The sequence below is a fragment of the Hyla sarda genome, chromosome 1 (assembly GCF_029499605.1).
Source record: "Hyla sarda isolate aHylSar1 chromosome 1, aHylSar1.hap1, whole genome shotgun sequence".
Lineage (NCBI taxonomy): Eukaryota > Metazoa > Chordata > Amphibia > Anura > Hylidae > Hyla > Hyla sarda.
This window is the reverse complement of record NC_079189.1, coordinates 609,713,369-609,736,153: the sequence shown is the minus strand read 5'-3', so window position 1 is coordinate 609,736,153 and position 22,785 is coordinate 609,713,369. Positions and strand designations below refer to the sequence as shown.

General features: G+C 47.0%; 1 protein-coding gene across 1 annotated transcript in view; it reads left to right on the top strand.

Moving 5' to 3' along the window:
• Nucleotides 1-22,785, top strand: part of LOC130298224 (oocyte zinc finger protein XlCOF6.1-like) — a 32,902-nt gene that overhangs the window by 4,570 nt on the left and 5,547 nt on the right. The window contains exons 2-3 of the mRNA XM_056551145.1: nucleotides 14,510-14,682; nucleotides 15,133-15,421. Of these exons, the coding sequence (XP_056407120.1) occupies nucleotides 15,142-15,421 (280 nt within the window). The 5' untranslated portion in view covers nucleotides 14,510-14,682; nucleotides 15,133-15,141. The remainder of the gene's footprint in view (nucleotides 1-14,509; nucleotides 14,683-15,132; nucleotides 15,422-22,785) is intronic.

Below are 22,785 nucleotides of genomic sequence, written 5' to 3'. Positions count from 1 at the left end.
TATCATGGCGGGCCCGGCGTCATAGTGAAGCCGGGACCCGCCTCTAATAGCGCGCAGCGCCGATCACGGCGCCGCACGCTATTAACCCTTTAGCCGCGTGCTCAGAGCTGAGCCGCGCGGCTAAAAGTGAAAGTGAAAGTTGCCGGCTAGCTCAGTCGGGCTGTTCGGGATAGCCGCGGCTAATCGCGGCATCCCGAACAGCTTACAGGACAGCGGGACGGCCCCTACCTGCCTCCTCGCTGTCCGATCGCCGAATGACTGCTCAGTGCCTGAGATCCAGGCATGAGCAGTCATGCGGAAGAATCATCGATGACTGGTTTCTTATGAGAAACCAGTGATCAATTATGAAGATCAGTGTGTGCAGTGTTATAGGTCCCTATGGGATAACAATGATCAGTATAAGAGATCAGTGTGTGCAGTGTTATAGGTCCCTATGGGATAACAATGATCAGTGTGTGCAGTGTTATAGGTCCCTATGGGATAACAATGATCAGTGTGTGCAGTGTTATAGGTCCCTATGGGATAACAATGATCAGTGTGTGCAGTGTTATAGGTCCCTATGGGATAACAATGATCAGTGTGTGCAGTGGTATAGGTCCCTATGGGATAACAATGATCAGTGTGTGCAGTGTTATAGGTCCCTATGGGATAACAATGATCAGTGTGTGCAGTGTTATAGGTCCCTATGGGATAACAATGATCAGTGTGTGCAGTGTTATAGGTCCCTATGGGATAACAATGATCAGTGTGTGCAGTGTTATAGGTCCCTATGGGACCTATAACACTGCAAAAAAAAAGTGGAAAAAAAAGTGAAAAAAGATCATTTAACTCCTCTCCTATTAAAAGTTTGAATCACTCCCCTTTTCCAATAAAAAAAAAACACAGTGTAAATAAAAATAAACATATATGGTATCACCGCTTGCGGAAATGTCCGAATTATAAAAATATATCATTAATTAAACCGCTCGGTCAATGGCGTGCGCGCAAAAAAATTCCAAAGTCCAAAATAGTGCATTTTTGGTCACTTTTTATATCATTTAAAAATGAATGAAAAGCGATCAATAAGTCCTATCAATGCAAAAATGGTACCGTTAAAAACTTCAGATCACGGCGCAAAAAATGAGCGCGCACACCGCCCCATACACGGAAAAATAAAGTTTTATAGGGATCAGAAGATGACAATTTTAAACGTATTAATTTTCCTGCATGTAGTTATGATTTTTTTCAGAAGTGCGACAAAATCAAACCTATATAAGTAGGGTATCATTTTAATCGTATGGACCTACAGAATAAATATCAGGTGTCATTTTTACCGAAAAATGTACTACGTAGAAACGGAAGCCCCCAAAAGTTACAAAACGGCATTTTTTCAATTTTGTCGCACAATGATTTTTTTTTCCGTTTCACCATAGATTTTTGGGCAAAATGACTGACGTCATTACAAAGTAGAATTGGTGGCGCAAAAAATAAGCCATCATATTGATTTTTAGGTGCAAAATTGAAAGAGTTATGATTTTTTAAAGGCAAGGAGCAAAAAACGAAAATGCAAAAACGTTAAACGTGTAGTATTGCCGCGTTCAGGGCCGGATTAACATATGGGCTGATGGGGCTGTAGCTCCAGGCCCCTACCTGAAAATAGGCCCAGCCGGCCCCCCACCCAAAAAAATTAATAAAAAAGGTCCGTGACTTCAGAGAGGGCGTGGCTACACGGAAGTGGTTTTGTTTGCTATGCGCGCGTCGGGAATTTTCAGCATGGCTGGACACTTGTTGAGGTTAGTAAAGTTGAAGTGCACCATGGTGGGAGTTGTTGTTTGGGGTCAACTGCAGAGCCATGAGCAATATCAGAGCATGCTGGGAGTTGTAGTTTGTAACTAACTGCAACTCCCAGCATGTCCTGTCACAGCCTATAGCTTTGCAGCTGACCCAACCCAAAACTACAACTCCCAGAATGCCCTGATACAGCCTTTGGCTCTGCAGCTGTCTCAAACCAAAACTACAACTCCCAGCATGTTGCATTATATGGTAGTATAGTATGTTATATAGTATAATATGATGAGAGTTGTAGTTTTGGTTTGAGACAGCTGCAGAGCCATAGGCTGTATCAGGGCATTCTGGGAGTTTGAGTTAATAACAAGTTTGAAGAAGGGCGGGGTCCCCACGTGTTACCCGCAGCAGATTTTTGCCAGTGGAATCTTTGCTGTTGAAAATCTGCCACAGACCTAATTGAAGTCAATATTGTCTGTGGCGGATTTTTAATAGCGGAGATTCTGCTGGCGAAAATCTGCTGAAGGTACCATGCGGGGACTCCGCCCCTTTTCAAACTTGTAGTGGGAGATCCGCTGTGAATTTGGAAGAAATACGCTCATGTGAACGAGCCCTAAATGTATTTTAGCTGCAGATTTGCTGCTGCAGATTTTTCTGCCAATTGACTTCCATGGGTAGCAAAATCTGCTGATAATCTGCAGCAGAAAATATGCAAGTGTGATCGTACCCTAAGGGCTCGTTCACATGAGCGAAATTTTGTGTGGATTTTCTGCATCTGATCTGCTGCTTTTTATATTATGCTGCTTATATTCAGCTGCGTATTTTCAGACGCGTATTTTCTGCAGAAAAAAAAGCTGTATAAAAATAAGCAGCTGAAAATTTGCAGCTGAAAATCTGCAGCTAAATCCACTCGTGTGAGTGAGCCCTTAGGGTATGTTCACATGTGTGTATTTTCTGCTGCAGATTTGCTGTAGCAGATTTTGGTACCCCTTGAGGTGATGGGGCAGTAAATCTTCAGCAGATCTGCATCAAAAATACGCACTTGTGAATGCACCCTAAGGGTGCATTCACACGGGCGTATTTGTCAGCGGATCCGCAGCTGCGGATCCGCTGACAAAGGCCCCTAAAGTGCTGCCCTCTTTGTGCCTGCTAATAGCGGCAATCCGCCGCTACCAGCAGACACACTGCGATGTGCGAGTTACCCTGCAGTGTACTCGCACACATTGCGGCCGCTCTCTGTGTAGCTCAGGGAGCCGAGGGAGGGGCCGCGATGTGCAGGATGTGCGGATACACTGCGACTCGCACTTCACAGTGTGTCTGCTGGTAGTGGCGGATTGCTGCTATTAGCAGACACAAAGAGGGCAGCACTTTAGGGGCCTTTGTCAGCGGATCCGCAGCTGCGGATCCGCTGACAAATACGCTGACAAATACGCCCGTGTGAATGCACCCTTAGGGTACATTCACACAAGCGGATCCCTATCGCGTATTTCGTTGCGCATCTGCCGCCGAAGGACCTCTGTATGCTGCCTTTACATGTGCCTGCTCGGAGCAGCAATACGCTGCTATGAGCAGACACACAGCGATGTGCGACCCGCCACGCGCATGCACAGTATACTTGCACATCACGGCAGCTCTTGGCTTAGCTCATAGAGCAGGGGGAGTGGCCGCGATGTGTGCGAGTACACCGCGCATGTGCGGCGACTGGTACATCGCTTCAGTGTGTCTGCACGTAGCAGCGTATTGCCGCTCCAAGCAGGCACATGTAAAAGTAGCATACAGAGGTCCTTCAGCGTCGGTTCCGCATTGTAAAATACACTGGGGATCCGCTCGTGTGAATGTACTTTTAGGGTCTAGGGGTCTTAGGTACAGTATTCTGCGCAGATTTGATGTGCAGGATTTGATGCGCAGGATTTAAAGTTGTATTCAGTCTTTTAGCTTACATTGAAATCTTTACCAGAAAATCCTGCACATCAAATCCGAGCACACTACCAGGCAGACAAAAAGGCATTTTTAATATGTAAAAAAAAAAAAAAATTAAAGGCAGGGAGGGGGTTAGGGATAGATGGGTAATAGGCAGGGACAGAAAAAAGAAAAAGTGATGGTGGGAGCTACACTTTAAGGACTGAGCCCTTTTTCGCAATTCTGACCACCGTCGCTTTACGAATTAATAACTCGAAAACGCTTTTACCGACTATTCTGATTCTGAGATTGTTTTTTTTCGTGACATATTCTACTTTATTTTGGTGGTAAATTTTCGGCGTTACTTGCATCCTTTTTTTGGTGAAAAATCCCAAAACTTTCATGAAAATGTTGCATTTTTCTAACTTTGAAGCTCTCTACTTGTAAGGAAAGTGGATATTCCAAATAAATTTTATTTTTATTCACAAATAAAATATGTCTACTGAAAATTGCTAAATCTGAAGGGACAGATGTTACAGAACTACAATTCCCAGCATGCCTGAGCAGTCTAGGCATGCTGAGAATTGTAGTTTGGCAACATCTGGAGGGCTACCGTTTGGGCACCACTATAACAGTGGTCTCCAAACTGTGACCCTCCAGATGTTGCAAAACTACAACTCCCAGCATGCCCAGACAGCCTTTGGCTGTCTGGGCATGCTGGGAGTTGCAGTTTGGCCTTCCTAGTGGTTGCCACAGTAAAGATCACTTTACTTTCACTTTCGTTTAACCCCCCCCCCCCCCCCCCCCAACTGTCATTTCTCTACCTGAGCCAGGATCTTTGCAGTCTCCAGCGAAGATCAGCGGTTCCCAGGCATCTTCTCCTCCAGGTAACGGCCTTCATCTTCTCCACATCTTCCCCTCGACATCCAGGGGTGGCCACTGTCCTGCTCGGCCATTGGTCAGAATCAGTTCTGACCAATGGCAGGTGATAGGAGGAGATCGCAGCACTGCGACCTCACTCCTAGCCCTCAGGATGATCTGGGCTGTCACTGACAGCTCCGATCATCCCTATTTTCCGGGTGATCGGGTCACCAGAGACCCGATCAGCCCGGAATAGCAGAAAATTGCATGTCTGAATTGACATGCGATTTTCTGCGATCGCCGACATGGGGGGGTTGTCTCAGGACCCCCCTGGGTGATGTGCCGGGGTGCCTGCTAAATGATTTCAGCAGGCATCCTGGTCCGGTCCCCAACCGGCTAGCGGCGGGGACCGGAATTTCCACGGGCGTATGCATACTCCCCACATCCTTAAGGACTCGGGATGCAGGGTGTATGCTTATGCCCTGAAGAGGTTAATCCAGCTCTGGCCTCATGTGTAAGTGTCCGAACTAATAAAAATTAAACGTTAAAGGAAAACTGTCAGCCAGTTCACCCACACTGAACCCAATATACTGGGTGTGTGCCCTGGCCGCTGAGTTCTCTGTAGTAGCGCTTTGAAGGCGGTCCCCTGGCATCCATATTTCTTTGGGTCCCGGAGGAAGGGGCCTAAGCCACCCCCTGTGGTTTGCATATTCATTTTCTGTAACATGCCCCCGGAGTGCAGCGTTCTGTCTGCAGAGTGCATGCGCTTGAAGATTTTACGTAGCTCTCACATCCTGATGAATATCAGTGTAACTGCGCATGTGCCGGGCCCTCGCTACAGAAGTCTGGAGTAGCGAGGGTTTAGTGTGGGTGAACTGACTGACAGTTTTCCTTTAAAGGAAATCTGTCATCAGTGTCACCTGCACTAACCTGTCGGTACCTATAGGTAGTGCAGGTGACACTGATGTCAACGGTACTCACCTTGTCCCGTTCCGTGGCGGGGATCTCCGGTAATTTTCTCCCTTAAGCTTAAGCTCCGGTCCAGCTTGGGGCATGGGCGGAGCTTAGTGACATCACCGATGCTGCTCCCTGCTGGGTCCCATTGCTAGAGAACAGCATCGGTGATGTCACTAAGCTCCGCCTGTGTCCCAAGCCAGGTGCCCGGAGCTGGAGCTAAGGGAGAAAATTACCGGAGATCCCCGCCACGGAATGGGACAAGGTGAGTACCGTTGTCATCAGTGTCACTTGCACTACCTGTCGGTACCGACAATTTGGTGCAGGTGACACTGGTGACAGATTTCCTTTAATGAAAACGCACGGTCAAGGACAGAAACGTAAAAATAATTTCAAATACCAGAATTGCGTATTTTTGGTCACGTCTTGCACAAAAGAAAAAGAGGGAAAAGTCCCATTAAAACAAATTCGGTACAGATAAAAACTTAAAGGGGTATTCCAGGCAAAACCTTTTTTTTTATATATATATCAACTGGCTCCGGAAAGTTAAACAGATTTGTAAATTACTTCTATTAAAAAATCTAAATCCTTTCAATAGTTATTAGTTTCTGAAGTTTTCTGTCTAACTGCTCAATGATGATGTCACGTCCCGGGAGCTGTGCATGATGGGAGAATATCCCCATGGGAGCTGGACAGCTCCCGGGACGTGAGTCATCAGAAAGCAGTTAGACAGAAAACAGCAACTCAACTTCAGAAGCTAATAACTATTGGAAGGATTAAGATTTTTTAATAGAAGTAATTTACAAATCTGGACAATAGAATGTGTATCTCACTTAGCGGTAAAGAGAAAGTGTTCGAGGTTAAAGGTGATGCCTTCACCCAATCAGGCCTAATCAAAAAATGGGGGAAAAAAAATAATATATATGCCAGTCCTCAAGAACAATCGGGATATAGAATGTAAGAAAAGAGATGGTGGATCTAACCAGGATTTAATTTAATTTATTGTATATAGATATGTCAATAGCCAATCACTCTGCAGGGCCCTTGCAGGAATGAATTGGTAATTGTTCAATAAAATAGATAAAAGATTAGGGGTGTGAATCGCCAAGAATTTGGCGATTCGATTCGAATCGCGATACCAGTGTGGCGATTCGATAAATCCCGATATATCGCGATACCGTCTAGGTGACGATACATCGCGATATATCCCGATTCTGTCTAAAAAAAAAATTCTTTTACATTTTTATTAAAACTTTATTTTTATCTTATTTTTTTTATACACTTTATTAGTCTTTTCTTTTAGGAATCATTAGATTCCTCAGACAGATGAATAGAGTTCTATTGAACTCCATTTATCTGCGATCCATTGATAGAGCCTGGTCCAGCCAGGCTCTATCAATGACAGAGTCACGGAGAGCAGGGAAGCAGAGGTAAGCCCTCCGGCTACCTCCATAGTGGATCGCCCGCCCGCGATCGCGCTGCGGGGGGCGATCCACCCCACTAGCCCACCAGGGAACATTCACAGATCCCTTTAGACGCCGCTGTCAGCTTTGACAGCGGCGATCTAAAGGGTTAATAGCCAGCCGCGGCGATCGCCGCATGCTGGCTATTAGCGGCGGCCCCCGGCTACTGAGAACAGCCGGGGGCTTCAGAGTATGGAGCGGGCAGGAGTCGGAGCCCGCTCCGTACACCCAGAGCGCCGCCGCGTCAGATCCGGCTGACAAAATGTGGAACTTGTATCTCCTGATGCCCGGGACATGCAGTTCCGGGGATCAGGAGATACAAATTCCACATCACTAAAAGAATCGATTCAAAAATATTTTTAATCGATTCAGTATCGGCAAGTGAAAAATCGCGATAATCACGGGAATCGATTTTTTCTTACATCCCTATAAAAGATGTAGGTATAAAAATACAAGTAAAATAAAACAGAGAATGCACCAATTATCATAAATGTCCACTACAGTGGTGAGCAACGTGTCTCTTTAGGAAATGCAGTTCATAAATGAATGAATGACCTCCTGTGAACTCCTATGAAATCCTCTGAGTCATGTCAGTTACTGTAGTCAATTTTATGGCAGACAGGAGGCTCGTATCAATTGCATATTCTTTCTTTAATATGCCCAACAGCAGAAAAAACAAATGTAACATGAGTCTAAAATGGAAGAAAAAAGATGCAGGTCACTTAGCAACCTGACCGCACCCCTTCCAACATCTCCACCAATCCCTTCCGGGCTTGCTCCATAAAAGACAGTGTTGCCTCCGCCTCCTCCTCTTTCTTTCTGCTCAGTAGACAGATAAGTACCATTGTGCTAATTGTGCATTAAGTTTATTCATTGTTCACTATTTTTCTATATATTTTCTCTTGGGAACATCTGGGGGTTTCTCCCCACTCCCTTATTCCCATTACCTATTGTTCTTTATTTCTACTCTTTATTTAGTTCCTATTTTTCTTTATTCTACTCTATCTCTATCTCTCTCTCTCTCTCTCTCTCTCTATATATATATATATATATATATATATATATATATATATATATATATATAGTTATCTTCTGGGTTCTGGCGTAGATACTGCATACGCCCGCACCTCCTGTCCTTTTACCTGGTTAGTTCGGGGTACCCGCTGCCCCGCTTCACTGATTGTCCCCACGTTCTCTTTACTATACTGCCATCTCCGGTGACGTCACCGTCTTCTCCAACTGGTTGCGCCGCCCCTCTTCTCCGCTGCCAGCGCACGCTTCCACTTCTCAGGAGCACGGCTGGTATCGCGAGATCTCGGGCGGAAGAACGGCACGCCCCCCTAGAGTCCGGCAGTCGCGTCGGCCTATCTGTTCTTCCTTTTCCCCTGCTGCAGCTCGGCATATTTGTGCCGGATTTGCAGGGGACAGGGGGACTTTGTTGGTCCTCTCACCCTGTTCCACCAGTGGGGTCTCTTGTACCCCGGTGTTTACAGTTAGTTTCTGCGCCCCTCCCCCTCTCCTGATTAGGGATCTGCCCAGATTCCCCTCCTTTCTTTACTGGTGGCCTGTATCACGCCACATGGGAGTATAGGGGTATATACATATTTTTATTTATATATATATATATATATATATATATATATATATATTATATTTATGTGTATATATTTATACTTCTATGTTTTTGTTTTACTGAATTCTATTATCTATACCGTATTAAAGTTTATACTTATTGTATACATATATCTTTTGTCTCCACAGCCCCGTGTTTTTGCTGTAGTTTCCCTACGTTCACTAACTACTATGACAGACGGAAAGTTAGATTTGACCATGGGGGAGGGCCCCAACGGCTCGCATGACCAGGATCGCATGTCCGCTGAGCAAATTCAGCAACTGGTCCACAGGTCGGTACATACCGCCCTAGCAGCCGCTATGACAACAGTTAATGATACCATTACCCGATCTGTATCTATGGCTATATCTCAATCTCGCCAAGACGTGACTATCCTACCACCTTTAGTGCTGGCAGGTTCCTCAGAGCAGACTCGCCCTTCTGGCTCATTGAGACCCGGGAAGTCGTCCCGGAAGAGTTACCATTGTACCGACGCAGCGGCCTCTGCTATGTTGCCAACCCCATTGGGAGGTGGCCAATCTCTTTCAGCTGACCCTTTGCCTGAGGGCAGCAACCCGTTTACGGGCAAAAGACCCTTCCCCCGGGAGGAAGTTGATGCTAGCCGGGTTAAACGATCCGCTAAGCGGATTAAGCCTGATTCCTATGTGAATAGGTCGGATTCAGAGTCCGAAACGGTTTCGGATGATTTTGATCATTCCGTTTTTGATAGCGAGGAGGATGACGGTTGTGACGGGGATGAGGTTCAACCCTCTGGTTCTTCTCACACTGAAGACGTTTCCGTCAATGCCGTTTTGGACTCTCAGGGAGTCCCTTTCTTCGACCCGGAGGCTATCAAGCATCCGCGGTCAGGTGAATGGACACAGATTCCTCATGTCGCTAAATACATCGAGGCATGGCTGAGAAAACCCCTGGACATGGGTAACAGGAACAAGCTCAGGTCTGAGTGTCCCCGTCCTTCAGTCACCAATAAGGTGGCGGTGACCCCAGAGCTCGACCCGATCTTGGTAAAATACCTGCTGAAATCGGGCAAAAACCCTAGTAAGGGGTTGGATAGGTCCTTTAAATCGGTGCAGGATAAACTGCTCGATTTATTAGGTCCGTTGACGAAGATCCTGAACATGGCGGAGCAGGCGGTGGCCGCGGGTACGCAAGTGGACGCGGAGGTATTGAGAGGTTGGGCTCTCAGAGCCACATGCCTGCTCGGTAATGCCAATACGGCCATGTCATCTGAGAGACGCCGCTCTGTCTTGATGAGATTGGATCCTCAATTGACCCATCTTGCGACAGAGGAACCAGGCCCATCTGCTGAGGGCCTTCTCTTCGGAGATTCGCTCATCAAGAACATTAACAAATTCATGAGTCTCTTTTCAAGCCTGGATAAGGCACAATCCTCTTTAAAGAAATCCGCCAAGGTTTTCGGGAAGGCTGGAAGGGGTAGGGGTCGCCCTTCCGGCCGAGGATCCTATTTCAGACCCCACAATAGGGGTCCAGTACATTATGTACAAGAGAGGCCACAGGTGCAGGCGGTCGCCGCCACAGTTCCCGCTACTCCTTTCTTTCCATCCAGAGGTCGGCCCTGGAGGGCTCGAGGAGGTTCTCGAGGTTTCCCTAGAGGAAGATCCACAGGTAGGCCGAATCGACATTCCGTTAATGAATGTTCCTGTGGGGGGCAGACTGAGATATTTTTCCCACGCTTGGTCCCTGATTACATCAGACCCGTGGGTTCTTCAGACGGTGAGGGGATATGTTATAGAATTCGTAACGCCCCCGCTTCAAAGGCGTCGGCCAAGACGCATTTTTTTCTCAAACTCCGACAGAGCCTTAATTTGCACGGAGATCACAGATCTCTATGCCAAAAATGCTATTCGTCCCGTGGCGATGGACGACCCTGGTTTCCTCAGCAACATTTTTCTCGTGAAGAAGAAGGATGGAGGATACAGACCGGTTATAAACCTAAAAAGCTTAAACGAGTGTGTTTTGTATCGCCATTTCAAAATGGAGGGCATTCACCTCCTGAGGGACCTGTTGCTCCCGAACGATTGGTTGGCGAAGATAGATTTGAAGGACGCGTACCTTAAGGTACCGGTTCACCCTTCTTCCCGACACTTTCTCCAATTTCTGTGGGAAGGTCAGAAATGGGCGTTTACCTGCCTTCCGTTCGGGCTGTCGTTGGCCCCTTGGTGCTTCACCAAGCTCATGAGACCGGTGGTGTCAGCTTTAAGAAGCTGGGGGGTTCGACTGATCATATATCTAGACGATATATTGATTATGGCCAGGTCAGTGCATCAGACCATGTTGCATGTAGAGTGGACAATCACTCTTCTTACAGCCCTGGGGTTCCTGGTCAACGAAAAGAAGTCGGTGTTCAGACCGGCACAAATAATGGAGTTTCTGGGGTTTCGAGTGGATACCCGATCGGCAACTTTGAGCTTGCCGAACAAGAAACTTGTGGTGCTGCGCAGGGAGATCAGATTGTTGCTCTGAAAACAATTGGTGTCTCTTCGGGCGGTGGCCCGCATTGTGGGCCTACTGTCCTCCTCAGTTCAGGCGATTTTTCCGGCGCCCCTGCATTACAGGGCGCTGCAGAGACTGAAGATCAGTCACTTGGCGGGAGGCCTGACGTACGCGGATCAGGTTCCACTGTCGCAGGAAGCTCGCGAGGAACTGTTGTGGTGGCTCCGACACGTCCACGACTGGAATGGAAGAACGATCTTCAACTCCAAACCGGACATTATCTTGGAGTCAGACGCCAGCATGAGCGAATGGGGTGCCCGGTGCGGGTCCTCAGCTACAGGGGGCAAATGGTCTCCAGCAGAATCTCAGTTGCACATCAACTGCTTGGAACTGCTCGCGGGTTCGTTTGCTCTCAAAAGCTTTGTGTCTCACAGGGCGGATTGTTGCGGATTGTTACGCATGGACAGCATCACAGCGGTGCAGTACGTCAACCGTTTAGGGGGCACGAAATCCCAGAGGTTGACGGACATTGCAAAGGAACTCTGGCTGTTTTGCCTGGTGAGGAATATAGTTCTTCAAGCAGAGTATCTGCCAGGAGTGTCCAACTCTGTGGCGGATTGGAACTCCAGGCATTTGGTGGATGGCAGTGATTGGACACTGCATCTCACAGTTTTTCGTGCCATTCGGGAGTTATGGGGTCCTTTGAGTCTGGATTTATTTGCGTCCCGACTCAACTGCCGGGTTCCCAGGTTCTTCAGTTGGAGGCCAGACCCGGAGGCGCTGGCGACGGATGCGTTCAGACAGGTTTGGCCTCAGGACACGCTGTATGCGTTTCCGCCGTTTGCCATGATACCCAGAGTATTATGGCAGGCGGAAGCACAGAGGGCGACGTTGGTGTTGATCACCCCATGGTGGCCGACCCAATCGTGGTTTCCTCAGATATTGGGGATGATCATAGATTGTCCGAGGATTTGTCCCCCTTTCCCCGAACTTCTTCGCAATCCGACAGGGGAATTGCATCCACTGGTGTTGTCGGGTCAGTTGCCTTTAGTGGCCTGGCTGATTTCGGGTCGCCAGGAGTTGATAGACGATTATCAAGATCAACTAGAGACCTCATGTGCGAGGCTTGGGCTCCGAGTACCAGATCGGCTTACCGATCGGCCTGGGGATTATGGGTTCATTGGTGCTCACAACGGCAAATGGATCCCGTTCAAGCCCCTGTGTACGGAGTGTTAAATTTTTTGTCGGAAGCGTTCGATGCTGGAAAGGCTTATAGAACCATTAATGTCTATAGGTCTGCGATATCAGCACAACACGTCCCAATGGACGGTGTGCCGGTGGGGCAACACCCACTGGTTTGCCGTCTTCTGAAGGGAATTAGGTTTAAACGTCCTCCGACTCCACGTTATTTAGCCACGTGGGACGTGTCTATGGTGCATCGCATGTTTTCTTCTTGGGAGGATAAGGGTACGTTGTCACTCAAGCTATTGTCATATAAAATTACTGCTGTTGTGCCTGGTGTCTATTAAGCGTGTTTCAGATGTACGCGCTTTAGACATCTCCAGGAGGCAGTTTACCCCTCATGGGGTGAATTTTTCTATTACTAGACATACTAAGACGAATTTGCGCACTGTGTTCTATCCACTGTTTCCTTCTCATCCCAAACTGTGTAGTGCGGTGTTTGAAGGAATATGAGAGCAGAACAGAGTCATTTCGTTCTCCGCGGTTCTCTCAGTTGTTAATTTAATTTTGTGCGCCATATTTTCCGGTTTCTTCCCCGACTCTGGCGCGTTGGGTGAAACTGACGATGGCTATAGCAGGAGTGGATGTGTCTCTCTTCCGGGCACATTCTACCAGGGGGGCCATGGCTACTAAAGTAGCTCAGGCAGGAGGTTCTTTGTCTGATATTTTGAAAGCGGCAGATTGGTCTTCGGAGGAGACTTTCCGCAATTATTATTTTAGACCTGAATCTCATATCGCTATGTCAGTACTGTAATGTTTGCCTTGATTATTCTATTATTTTTTGCTTTGAACTTGCAATTGATACGAGCCTCCTGTCTGCCATAAAATTTAGGATTTTCCTAGTGTATGACGGAAAATATAGATTTTATAAAGACAGGAGGCGAGTATCATCCCCCCCGATGTTTTTGTGCCCTCCCTGTTATGGTGTGTGTTTTTTCTTTTCTAGGATACTGAGAGGATTGTCTGGCAGGCCTGCGAGGTGTGGGTCATCACCTTCAGTTTCTTCGGTTGAATGATCCGATGTTCGTTTGGAGATCGCGGTCAAGTTGGGGCGCATGATGTGCAGTTGTGTCTTCACCGTTCGAAGACGACTTTGGTTCTCGGCTTCGTTTTGAATGTTGGTTACAGTCCGTGGTTTTCAGCATCAAGAAAGAGGAGGAGGCGGAGGCAACACTGTCTTTTATGGAGCAAGCCCGGAAGGGATTGGTGGAGATGTTGGAAGGGGTGCGGTCAGGTTGCTAAGTGACCTGCATCTTTTTTCTTCCATTTTAGACTCATGTTACATTTGTTTTTTCTGCTATTGGGCATATTAAAGAAAGAATATGCAATTGATACTCGCCTCCTGTCTTTATAAAATCTATATTTTCCGTCATACACTAGGAAAATCCTAAATTGTAGCAATAGTAACATTCACAGCAATTGTAGCAGCGGTTTTGTTGCAATCGTGGGATGGATAGTATCGGTGCACAGCACCACTCACCCTCCTTCTCGGCTGTTAATGATCCTGGCAAGCAGCGATGTTCACAGGTAGCGATCTCAGCATACCGTGATGTCCTGTAAGGTAGCAATACTCACAGGCAGCGATTTCAGCAGACCGCAATGTCCTGGAAGTGAGGAGAGCTGTATGCAGTGCCGGTCCGGGTCGTAGCTGTTGTGAGTGGTTCTCTGGTGGGCTGTGAGTGTCCTGGGCTGGCACGGAGGGGCCTTAGGAGGCCTTAGGAGGACGTGTCCAGGAACTCTGCCGTCCGGGGCTGTGAATGGAGGCAGCTGCGTGTGTGAATGATGCGCTAGCTGCGCGCGTGTTGCAGTGATCTCAGTTCTGTGGGCATCCAGCAGTTGCTAGCCACAATATGTGGGTATAGTCTCTTGGATGATAAGGTGCTTTTAAGAGACAGACGCGTTTCAAGGCCTGCGGGCCTTTTCTTCAGTGACAATAAAGTATGTATGCCCAGTGATGGGGTCTATATTTATAAGGTCTAACATGTAGTGATGTCATGTTGATTGGGGGTGGCTACTAAACCATGGAGCCTGGCTAGTTCAAGTTGGGTATAAAAACAGAAATGGATCCAAATAGAGTAAGTAAAATAAAAAGAGAAAGAGAGGGATATAATGAACTATCTATGGATTTGTATATGTATATAAATGCATATATAGTTAAGATATGAATTAAGTGTGAAATGGATATATATAGAGGGTAAATATACATGTTTCAATAATGTGATGATGCCTCCATTCACAGCCCCGGACGGCAGAGTTCCTGGAAGCATCCTCCTCAGGCCGGACGCCCCTCCGTGCCAGCCCAGGACACTCACAGCCCACCGGAGAACCACTCACCCCAGCTACGACCTGGACCGGCACTGCATAAAGCTCTCCTCACTTCCAGGACATCGCGGTCTGCTGAAATCGCTGCCCGTGAGTATTGCTACCTTACAGGACATCACGGTGTGCTGAGATCGCTGAGATTTATGATAATTGGTGCATTCTCTGTTTTATTTTACTTGTATTTTTATACCTACATCTTTTATCTATTTTATTGAACAATTACCAATTCATTCCTGCAAGGGCCCTGCAGAGTGATTGGCTATTGACATATCTATATACAATAAATTAAATCCTGATTAGATCCACCATCTCTTTTCTTACATTCTATATCCCGAGTGTTCTTGAGGACTGGTATATATATATATTTTTTTTCCCATAATTTACAAATCTGTTTAACTTTCCGGAGCCAGTTGATATATAAATAAAAGTTTTGCCCTGGAATACCCCTTTTAATGATCTTTTCTGCTCATATAAAACATTCAACATGACTTTTACTGTCTGAAGACTTTTACAATATTTCTTCCACATCTTATCATTCAGGGAGAAGATATGAACAATATTAATGTTAAAAAGACAGATTGGAGCGGTGATGAGCGGTATAAGGAGAACATTCCTACAGGGAAAGATCCAATCTATATTAATGCTAAAGATATAAAGGAAGAAGAAGAGGAGACAGATTGGAGCGGTGATGAGCAGTATAAGGAGAAAATTCCTACAGGGAAAGATCCAATCTATTTTAATGCTAAAGATATAAAGGAAGAAGAAGAGGAGACAGATGTGAGTGGTGATGAGCAGTATAAGGAGGACATTCCTACAGGAAACCATCCAGGTGAGTAGTAACCACTAAATGCAGGGAACAGATTCTACTCAGTCAGCGGCAGCAACAATGTATTGTGGAATTCTTTAAGCTCTGTGTCCTGTCTCTTTTCTGCTGTATGTTCCTCCATTCAGCCAAACCTGTGACTCAGTTATAGAAGATAACACATTTATAATATGGATGCAGAATACAGCTGGAATATAGACATGAAATATACCTATGTGCAGGACGTAAGGATCGCAGTGGAAAGGGGGCGTGACTGTGAGCTGATCTTCAGGGGACACATGTCCCTGATCCCCCAACAAGCGTGGCTATCGATTGTGTATGTGTTACACTGGTGGCTCCGTCCTGACTCTGCAGCCATGACTTCCGGTGTGGGCAGCATCTCTGTATGGCGCTGTCTGTATAGGGAGCTCAGAGAGTTGGAGCCGCGGGGAGCAGAGCGTCGGTAGCTGCGGAAAAATGATTAGAGAAAAGTATTTGTTTTTTTCATTGGGCTACTACTATATGGGGGCCAACTACTTTATAGGCGAGAACCGAGGGGGCCTAAGTACTAAATGTGGCAGTATTGAGGCAAAATACTGGGGGCAGTATGGGGGCACAGAAGGGACCTAACTACTATATTGGTGCTCAAAGTGGGAACTATTACTGTGTGGGGCAATACAGATATGTAAAGTGGTGGGGATTGTGCTGGATAAAGGAACACAACATTTTTGTCTGCAGATTCCGCAGAGACAAGTTTTGACCAGGAAAAGTCTTCATGGCTGTCTGGGCCAGATAGAAAAGAGTCACTGGATGTATCTGTAATCACTTATATGGTCTGCAGAGCCCTAGTGTACAGCTAGTATGCCACCAAGACCAACATCTACAAGGAGTTTGTATGTTCTCCTCTTGTTTGCGTTGGTTTCCTCCCACACTCCAAAGACATACTGATAGGTGAATTAGGAATTTACATTGTGATCCCCAATGGGGACAGGGAGCAACCCCTGCTGTGCCCCCGGACTGATATTATACCCCTCCTGTGCCCCCTACACTGACTCCATGTTTGACAATGCTATCCAGTGTACATCTTGGTCAATGTATACAATCCTTGAACAGAAGTTGGAGGGTGCATATTGTTGTGTGGGTTGTTCATTTGGAAGCCCAGATCCTGGATCCTGAGGAGCATCTGGCAAGACTGAGATGTATTGACAACATGGAGAGGAGTCTGCTGGGTACTGAGCGGGCACTCTGTGGGGTAGAGGTGGGGAGGATAGTGGGATGGAGGTGCAGGACAGTCAGCTAGCTGGGTTATAGTTAGAAAATGGGGTAGATGGAGAAGTGTCAGGGAGGCTAGTCCTGATCTTACACCCCAACAAGTTTTCCCAGTTGGCAGATGAGGGGATGTTAGTTCTGAGTTAGCGATGCTGCAGCAAGTCACTGCCTCTGACCACCAGGGGGTGTCTGCTCCAGTAAAGATGGAAGGAGGAGAGGAGTGCAGGGCAGGCCAGACAGGTTCTAGTGGTGGGGGACCCTGTTATTAGGGTGACAGACAGGGCGATCTGTCACAAAGACCAGGATCACCGAACAGTGTGTTGTCTTCCTGGCACTCAAGTTGACAGGTTGCTGGAAGGGGCTGGAGAAGACCCAGCAGTCATGGTACACATTGGCACCAATGACAAAGTAAGAGGTAGGTGGAATGTCCTTAAAAATGATTTCAGGGACTTAGGCCGTAAGCTGAAGGTGAGGACCTCCAAGGTAATATTCTCTGAAATATTATCTGTACCACGAGCCTCACCAGAGAGGCAGCGGGAGATTAGGGAGGTAAACAAGTGGCTCAGAAGCTGGTGTAGGAAGGAGGGGTTTGGGTTCATGGAGAACTGGTCTGACCTCTCTGTCGTATACAGGCTCTACCGTTGGGACGGGCTGCACCTCAATGTGGAGGGGGTGCTGTGTTCTGGGAGAAGATGGCCAGAAGGGTGGAGGAGGTTTCCCCCCCCCCCCCCATATTGTGCACACTCACCATTACTAGCCCTACACCACAATTTGTTTCATTCCAGCACAGCTGGATCCATGTGTTTCATTACTGTAACTGAGTCATGTAATCAGCCTGACCCACAGAAAATGACATTACTTAATATGTCAGAGGTAGTGGTCAGTCCTAGATCAGCTAACTTCCTGTGAACTTCAGGATGACATCATCACATAGCAGATCTCTCCTGCTCGCTCCCAGAACCCTCCCAGCTCTATCTGTATACTCCTGCTGCTATCATTATGGGATCAAGATATATAGGAGTTATACAGCTCCCCTCCAGCTCTATCTGTGTACTGCTGCTGCTATCTCTATGAGATCAAGATATATAGGAGTTATAAAGCTCCCCTCCAGCTCTATCTGTGTACTGCTGCTGCTGTCCACATGGGATCAGGATATATAGGAGTTATACACCCTCTCCCTTCCATCTCTATCTGTATACTTCTGCTGCTGTAACTATAGGATCAGAATGTATAGAAGTTACACACCTCCCCTCCCTGCTCCTGTCTGCTGCTGCTATGTCTGTGGGATCAGGGTATATAGTTGTTATACCCCTCCTTAAAGTTGTGTTCACATATCATTTTGCATTTTTTCTGTTTTTTTCCATGTTTTTTTTTTTTTCTTTGGCTGCTTTCATGCTATAAATTTGTTCCGTTAAAAGATCCGTTACAAATGTCCGATAGAAACGCCATGTTAAACGGCCGTTACACAATCCCATTCAAGTCTGTGGGTTTTTTTTATTTTCTGTTATGACCCGTTATAGCCCGTCTTGAATAACGGCCGTTAGTTGTGATGGAAGAAAAAACGGCACATGCACAAATTTTTCTTCCGTCACAAGAAACGGGTAAATTAAAGGCCGTTATTTTTAACATTGGAGTCTATGGCAAACGGATGAGCCTTTATGTCATCCGTTTGCACCTGGTTTATAATATCCGTTGTTACTTCTGAGCATGCGGAGGGATTGATCGTAACGGGTTTCACTTCTGACACCCGATGCGATGAGAAGTTATTAAGCAGGGGAGCGGGCGGCATGCTCCGCAACCCCACGATGTATCGTGTGTTTTAACTTTCATTTTTAAATCCCCCGCGGGGAACCCTGAATAGCCGGTACTGAGGAGCCAATCAGGGCTCCCAGCGGGGGTTTTAAAATGAACATTGTGAGTGGCAGTGGGGGCCATATGTATATTAAAAGCGCTGTGGGTGGCAAGATATATAGTGCTGCAGGGGGGGGGGGGCAGACATATAGCCTATATATCTAGCCCCGCCGGCGCATTAATAAAGATATGACCCCCGCCGGCGCATTTATATATACCCCCCGCAGCGCATTAATAAACATATGACCCCGCCAGCACATTTATATAGCCCGTTAAGGACCCAGCCCATTTTGACCTTAAGGACACAGCCAATTTTATTTTTGCGTTTTCATTTTTTCCTCCTCGCCTTCTAAATTTCATAACTCTTTTATATCTCCATTCCCAGATCCATATGAGGGCTTTGTTTTTTGTGTGACCAGTTTCACTTTATAATGACATCATTCATTTTACACACAAATGTATGGTATACCCCAAAAATTATTTTTTGTGTAAGGAAATTTTAACGAAAATCATAATTTAGCAAATTTGGGGGGGGGGGGGGGTTCGTTTTCACGCTGTACACTTTGTGGTAAAAATTACATGTTTTCTTTATTCTCTGGGTCTATACGTTTAAAATGATCCTGATGGTTACATAAATTTCTATTATTGTTCTGCTTTTAAAAAGTCTCAAACTTTTATTTTTATAAAATATGTATGTTAAAAATTGCCCTATTTTGACCACCTCTAACTTTCTTATTTTTCTGTATTCAGGGATGTGTGAGGGCTAATTTTTTGTGCCATGATATCTAGTTTGTTTTGGTACCACATTTGTGTATATGTGACCTTTTTGATCGCTTTTTTATAAAAGTAATTTCTTTATCGGCTCCATTGGGGGACACAGACCATGTGTATGCTGCTGTCTCTAGGAGGTGTGACACTATGGCAACAAAGAAGTCGGCTCCTCCCAGCAGGATATACCCGCCTCCAGGCCCTGAGCTAATCATTTTTAGCTTAGTGTCTGAAGGAGGTGGACATGGGCTGGAATTCTCCAGACTAGGTCTTCTGTTTTATTATTTTTCTAGTTAGGGAATGTGTTTAGTTTTTTATTCCTTTTTCTTTCATGTTTTCAGGTGGGGACTCAGGAACTGCGGCTCACTGTTTCCCCATTGCGATTGAGGGGGCACAGACATTGCGTATATGCGCTATTCACCCCCTCTCGCCAACGGTCAGCGCCTGGTGTTGTACTTCATGGGTCCGGGTCACCCTATTTCCCTGCTCGCCTCGCTCGCACATGGTAGCTCGGCGTGATGCAGGTGAAAAAAAGCTGACTGAAGACTCCACAGAAGACTCCATTAGGTAAGTTCTTCTGACTGAGGTGAGTATATATATATATATATATATATATATATTCCTTTCTTCCATAGGTGCTGACTCGCAACCTCTGGAGACCCTCAGTTTTTGGCCCACCTTTCAGGGTCTAATGGGGCTGGCCTGTGCTAGGGGCTTAATCTTTATTATACTAGGGAGAGCAGTGGCATATTGGGATGAATGGCTTAGTTTTTTCTATGCACTCGTGTGTGTTACTATGGGCCTGACAGCCGCGGCAGTTGTACTGTACGGGCGCATGAAGCACCGACTTACTTTCACATCGGCAGCAGACTGCTGCCGACGCATATCAGTCTTGCCCGCTCACTTCCCTGCGAGCGCATATGCGGACGACATGTGCGCTCAGGGCAAGGAGCGGGCGCAATTATTATTCTTCTTCATCGGCATTCCAGCGGCCGGAGCGCTATAGCTCCGCCCACAGGGCCGCCGGAGCTTACTGGACGCGCGAATCGTCCTCCAATCAGCGCTGTGCGCGCGATGCAGGTGGCAGGGGCCAATCAGACAGTGCCCCTGCTCCAGGCAGGCCCCTCTCCGGCTATTGGCTAGTCTGTTCTCCTCTCTGTCTACATAGAGCGGAGTTTCATCACAGCAGCTGCCACAGGGGACACAGAACTGTTCCTCCCTCCAAACAGACAACTGCACTGTTCGTCTCCTATTTTGTCTGTATGACATGTAATTCCAAAATGCCTGGTTCTGCTGAAGCCACTGGCTCAGCCTGCTCCACTGCTCCCCCAGACCCCCTAGCTCCCCCGGATGCTCTTACAGTTCCGATGGATTCAGCCGCCCATCCAGTCTGGGTTTCTTCCTATCCCAGTATATGGCTGACTTGACTCAAGTCTCCCGTTCGGTGGCCTCCCGTGACGTGGTGTCTGCCTTGAAGAGGTCTGCCCTGCGCCGGCCCTCTAGAGGGTCCCGCTCCTCTTCTCCACAAGCCTCACACTCTCACAAGCGTACTAGGGGTGCTTCTTCTGACTCTTACATTGAGTCTTTAGGTAGACGTGGGCGCTCCCCCGTGGGTCTCGCCCCCCCGTATCATCTGATCACAGACGTCGCTCCTCCAGAGGACGTTCCCGGAGTGGCCGCTCTGCCTCACCAGAGCCGCGTACCCGGTCAGGGTCACCCCCCTCCAGGGCTGCCTCCACTCGTTCACATTCTCCTATATATATATAACACACACACACAGTGGTCCCTCAAGTTACAATATTAATGGGTTCCAGGACGACCATTGTATGTTGAGACCATAACTCTATGGAAACCTGGTAATTGGTTCTGAAGCCTCAAAATGTAATCTAAAAATAGGAAAAAGTGAGGATTAAAGAAAAATAAGTAGATAACTAATACAGATAAAGCAAATCCTTACATATAAAATTATAATAGTAAGAAAGATCTGCTGGGAGCTGTAAATCACTGTCTATATCAGTGTTTTCCAACCAGGGTGCCTCCAGCTGTTGAGAAACTATAACTCCCAGCATGCCCGGACAGTCTTTGGCTGTCCGGGCATGCTGGGAGTTGTAGATTTGCAACAGCTGGAGGCACCCTCGTTGGGAAACACTGGTCTATGTAGAGGACGGAGGCTTCTTCAGGGTCCTGTACAGTACACGCAATGTCCTAAAAAAGTAAAATGAAGCCGCCCTTACTTGGTGTCCAAAGGAGCAGCTAACCCTGGCACAGGTAAAGAGTAGTACAGAACACGTAATACCTCCCTGTACTGTAGGGGGCGCTACCAGACAGGAATTCAGTGCATGCGCTTCAGTACTACATGCACGCACTAATACAGGGGTTTTACCAGTGAAATGCCCATTCTGATTGGTCGGTTCTTCCAGCCATTGACACGTGTCACAGATCTGGACTGTCTGTAGCATTGTATGTTGAGTCTGGTTTCAAGTTACGATGGTCCAGAAAAGACCATCATATGTTGAATCTATTGTATGTTGAGGCCATTGTAAGTTGAGGGATCACTGTGTGTATGTATATATATATATATATATATATATATATATATATATATATATATATATGCGCTGGCGGGGTCATATCTTTATTAATGCGCTGTGGGGGGCATATTATAAAAGCGTTGGGGGGCTAGATATAGAGCGCCTGCAGCGCTATATATCTTGCCACCCACAGCACTTTTAATAAATAAATAATATATATATATATATATATATATATATATATATATATATATATATGGCCCCCACTGCCACTCACAATGTTAATTTTAACCTCTTTAGGACATAGGACGTTCTGGAACGTCCCCGCTACCTGGGCTTTAATGCCCAAGGACGTTAGAGAACCTTCTGTTGTATTTCCGGTCTCTGCCGCGCGCCGGGCAGAGATTGGAACGGCATGTCTGCTGAAATCTTTCAGCAGGCATACCGTGCAAATGCCGAGGGGGGTCCCGGGACCCCCGCATGTCGGCGATCGCAGAAAATCGCATGTCAATACAGACATGCAATTTTCTCCTATTCCGGGCTGATCGGGTCTCTGGTGACCCGATCACCCGGAAAATAGGGATGCTCGGACCTGTCAGTGACAGGCCTCAGCATCCTGCAGGGGAGGAGTGAGGTCGCAGTGCTGATTCTGAACTGATTCTGACCAATGGCAGAACAGGACGGTGGGTTGCCATGGAAACCCCCCGTTCTGCCCACCCCTGGATGTCAGGCAGAACGGGGGGAGAACATGGAGGCCGGTACCTGGAGGAGAAGACTCGTGGGGCCCGGCAATCATCGCAGATATTCACCGGAGATCCCGGCTCAGGTAGGGAATCGACGGTGGGGGGGAGAAATGAAACTGAAAGTAAAGTGATTTTTACTGTGGCAACCACTAGGAAGGCCGAACTGCAACTCCCAGCATGCCCAGACAGCCAAAGGCTGTCTGGGCATGCTGGGAGTTGTAGTTTTGCA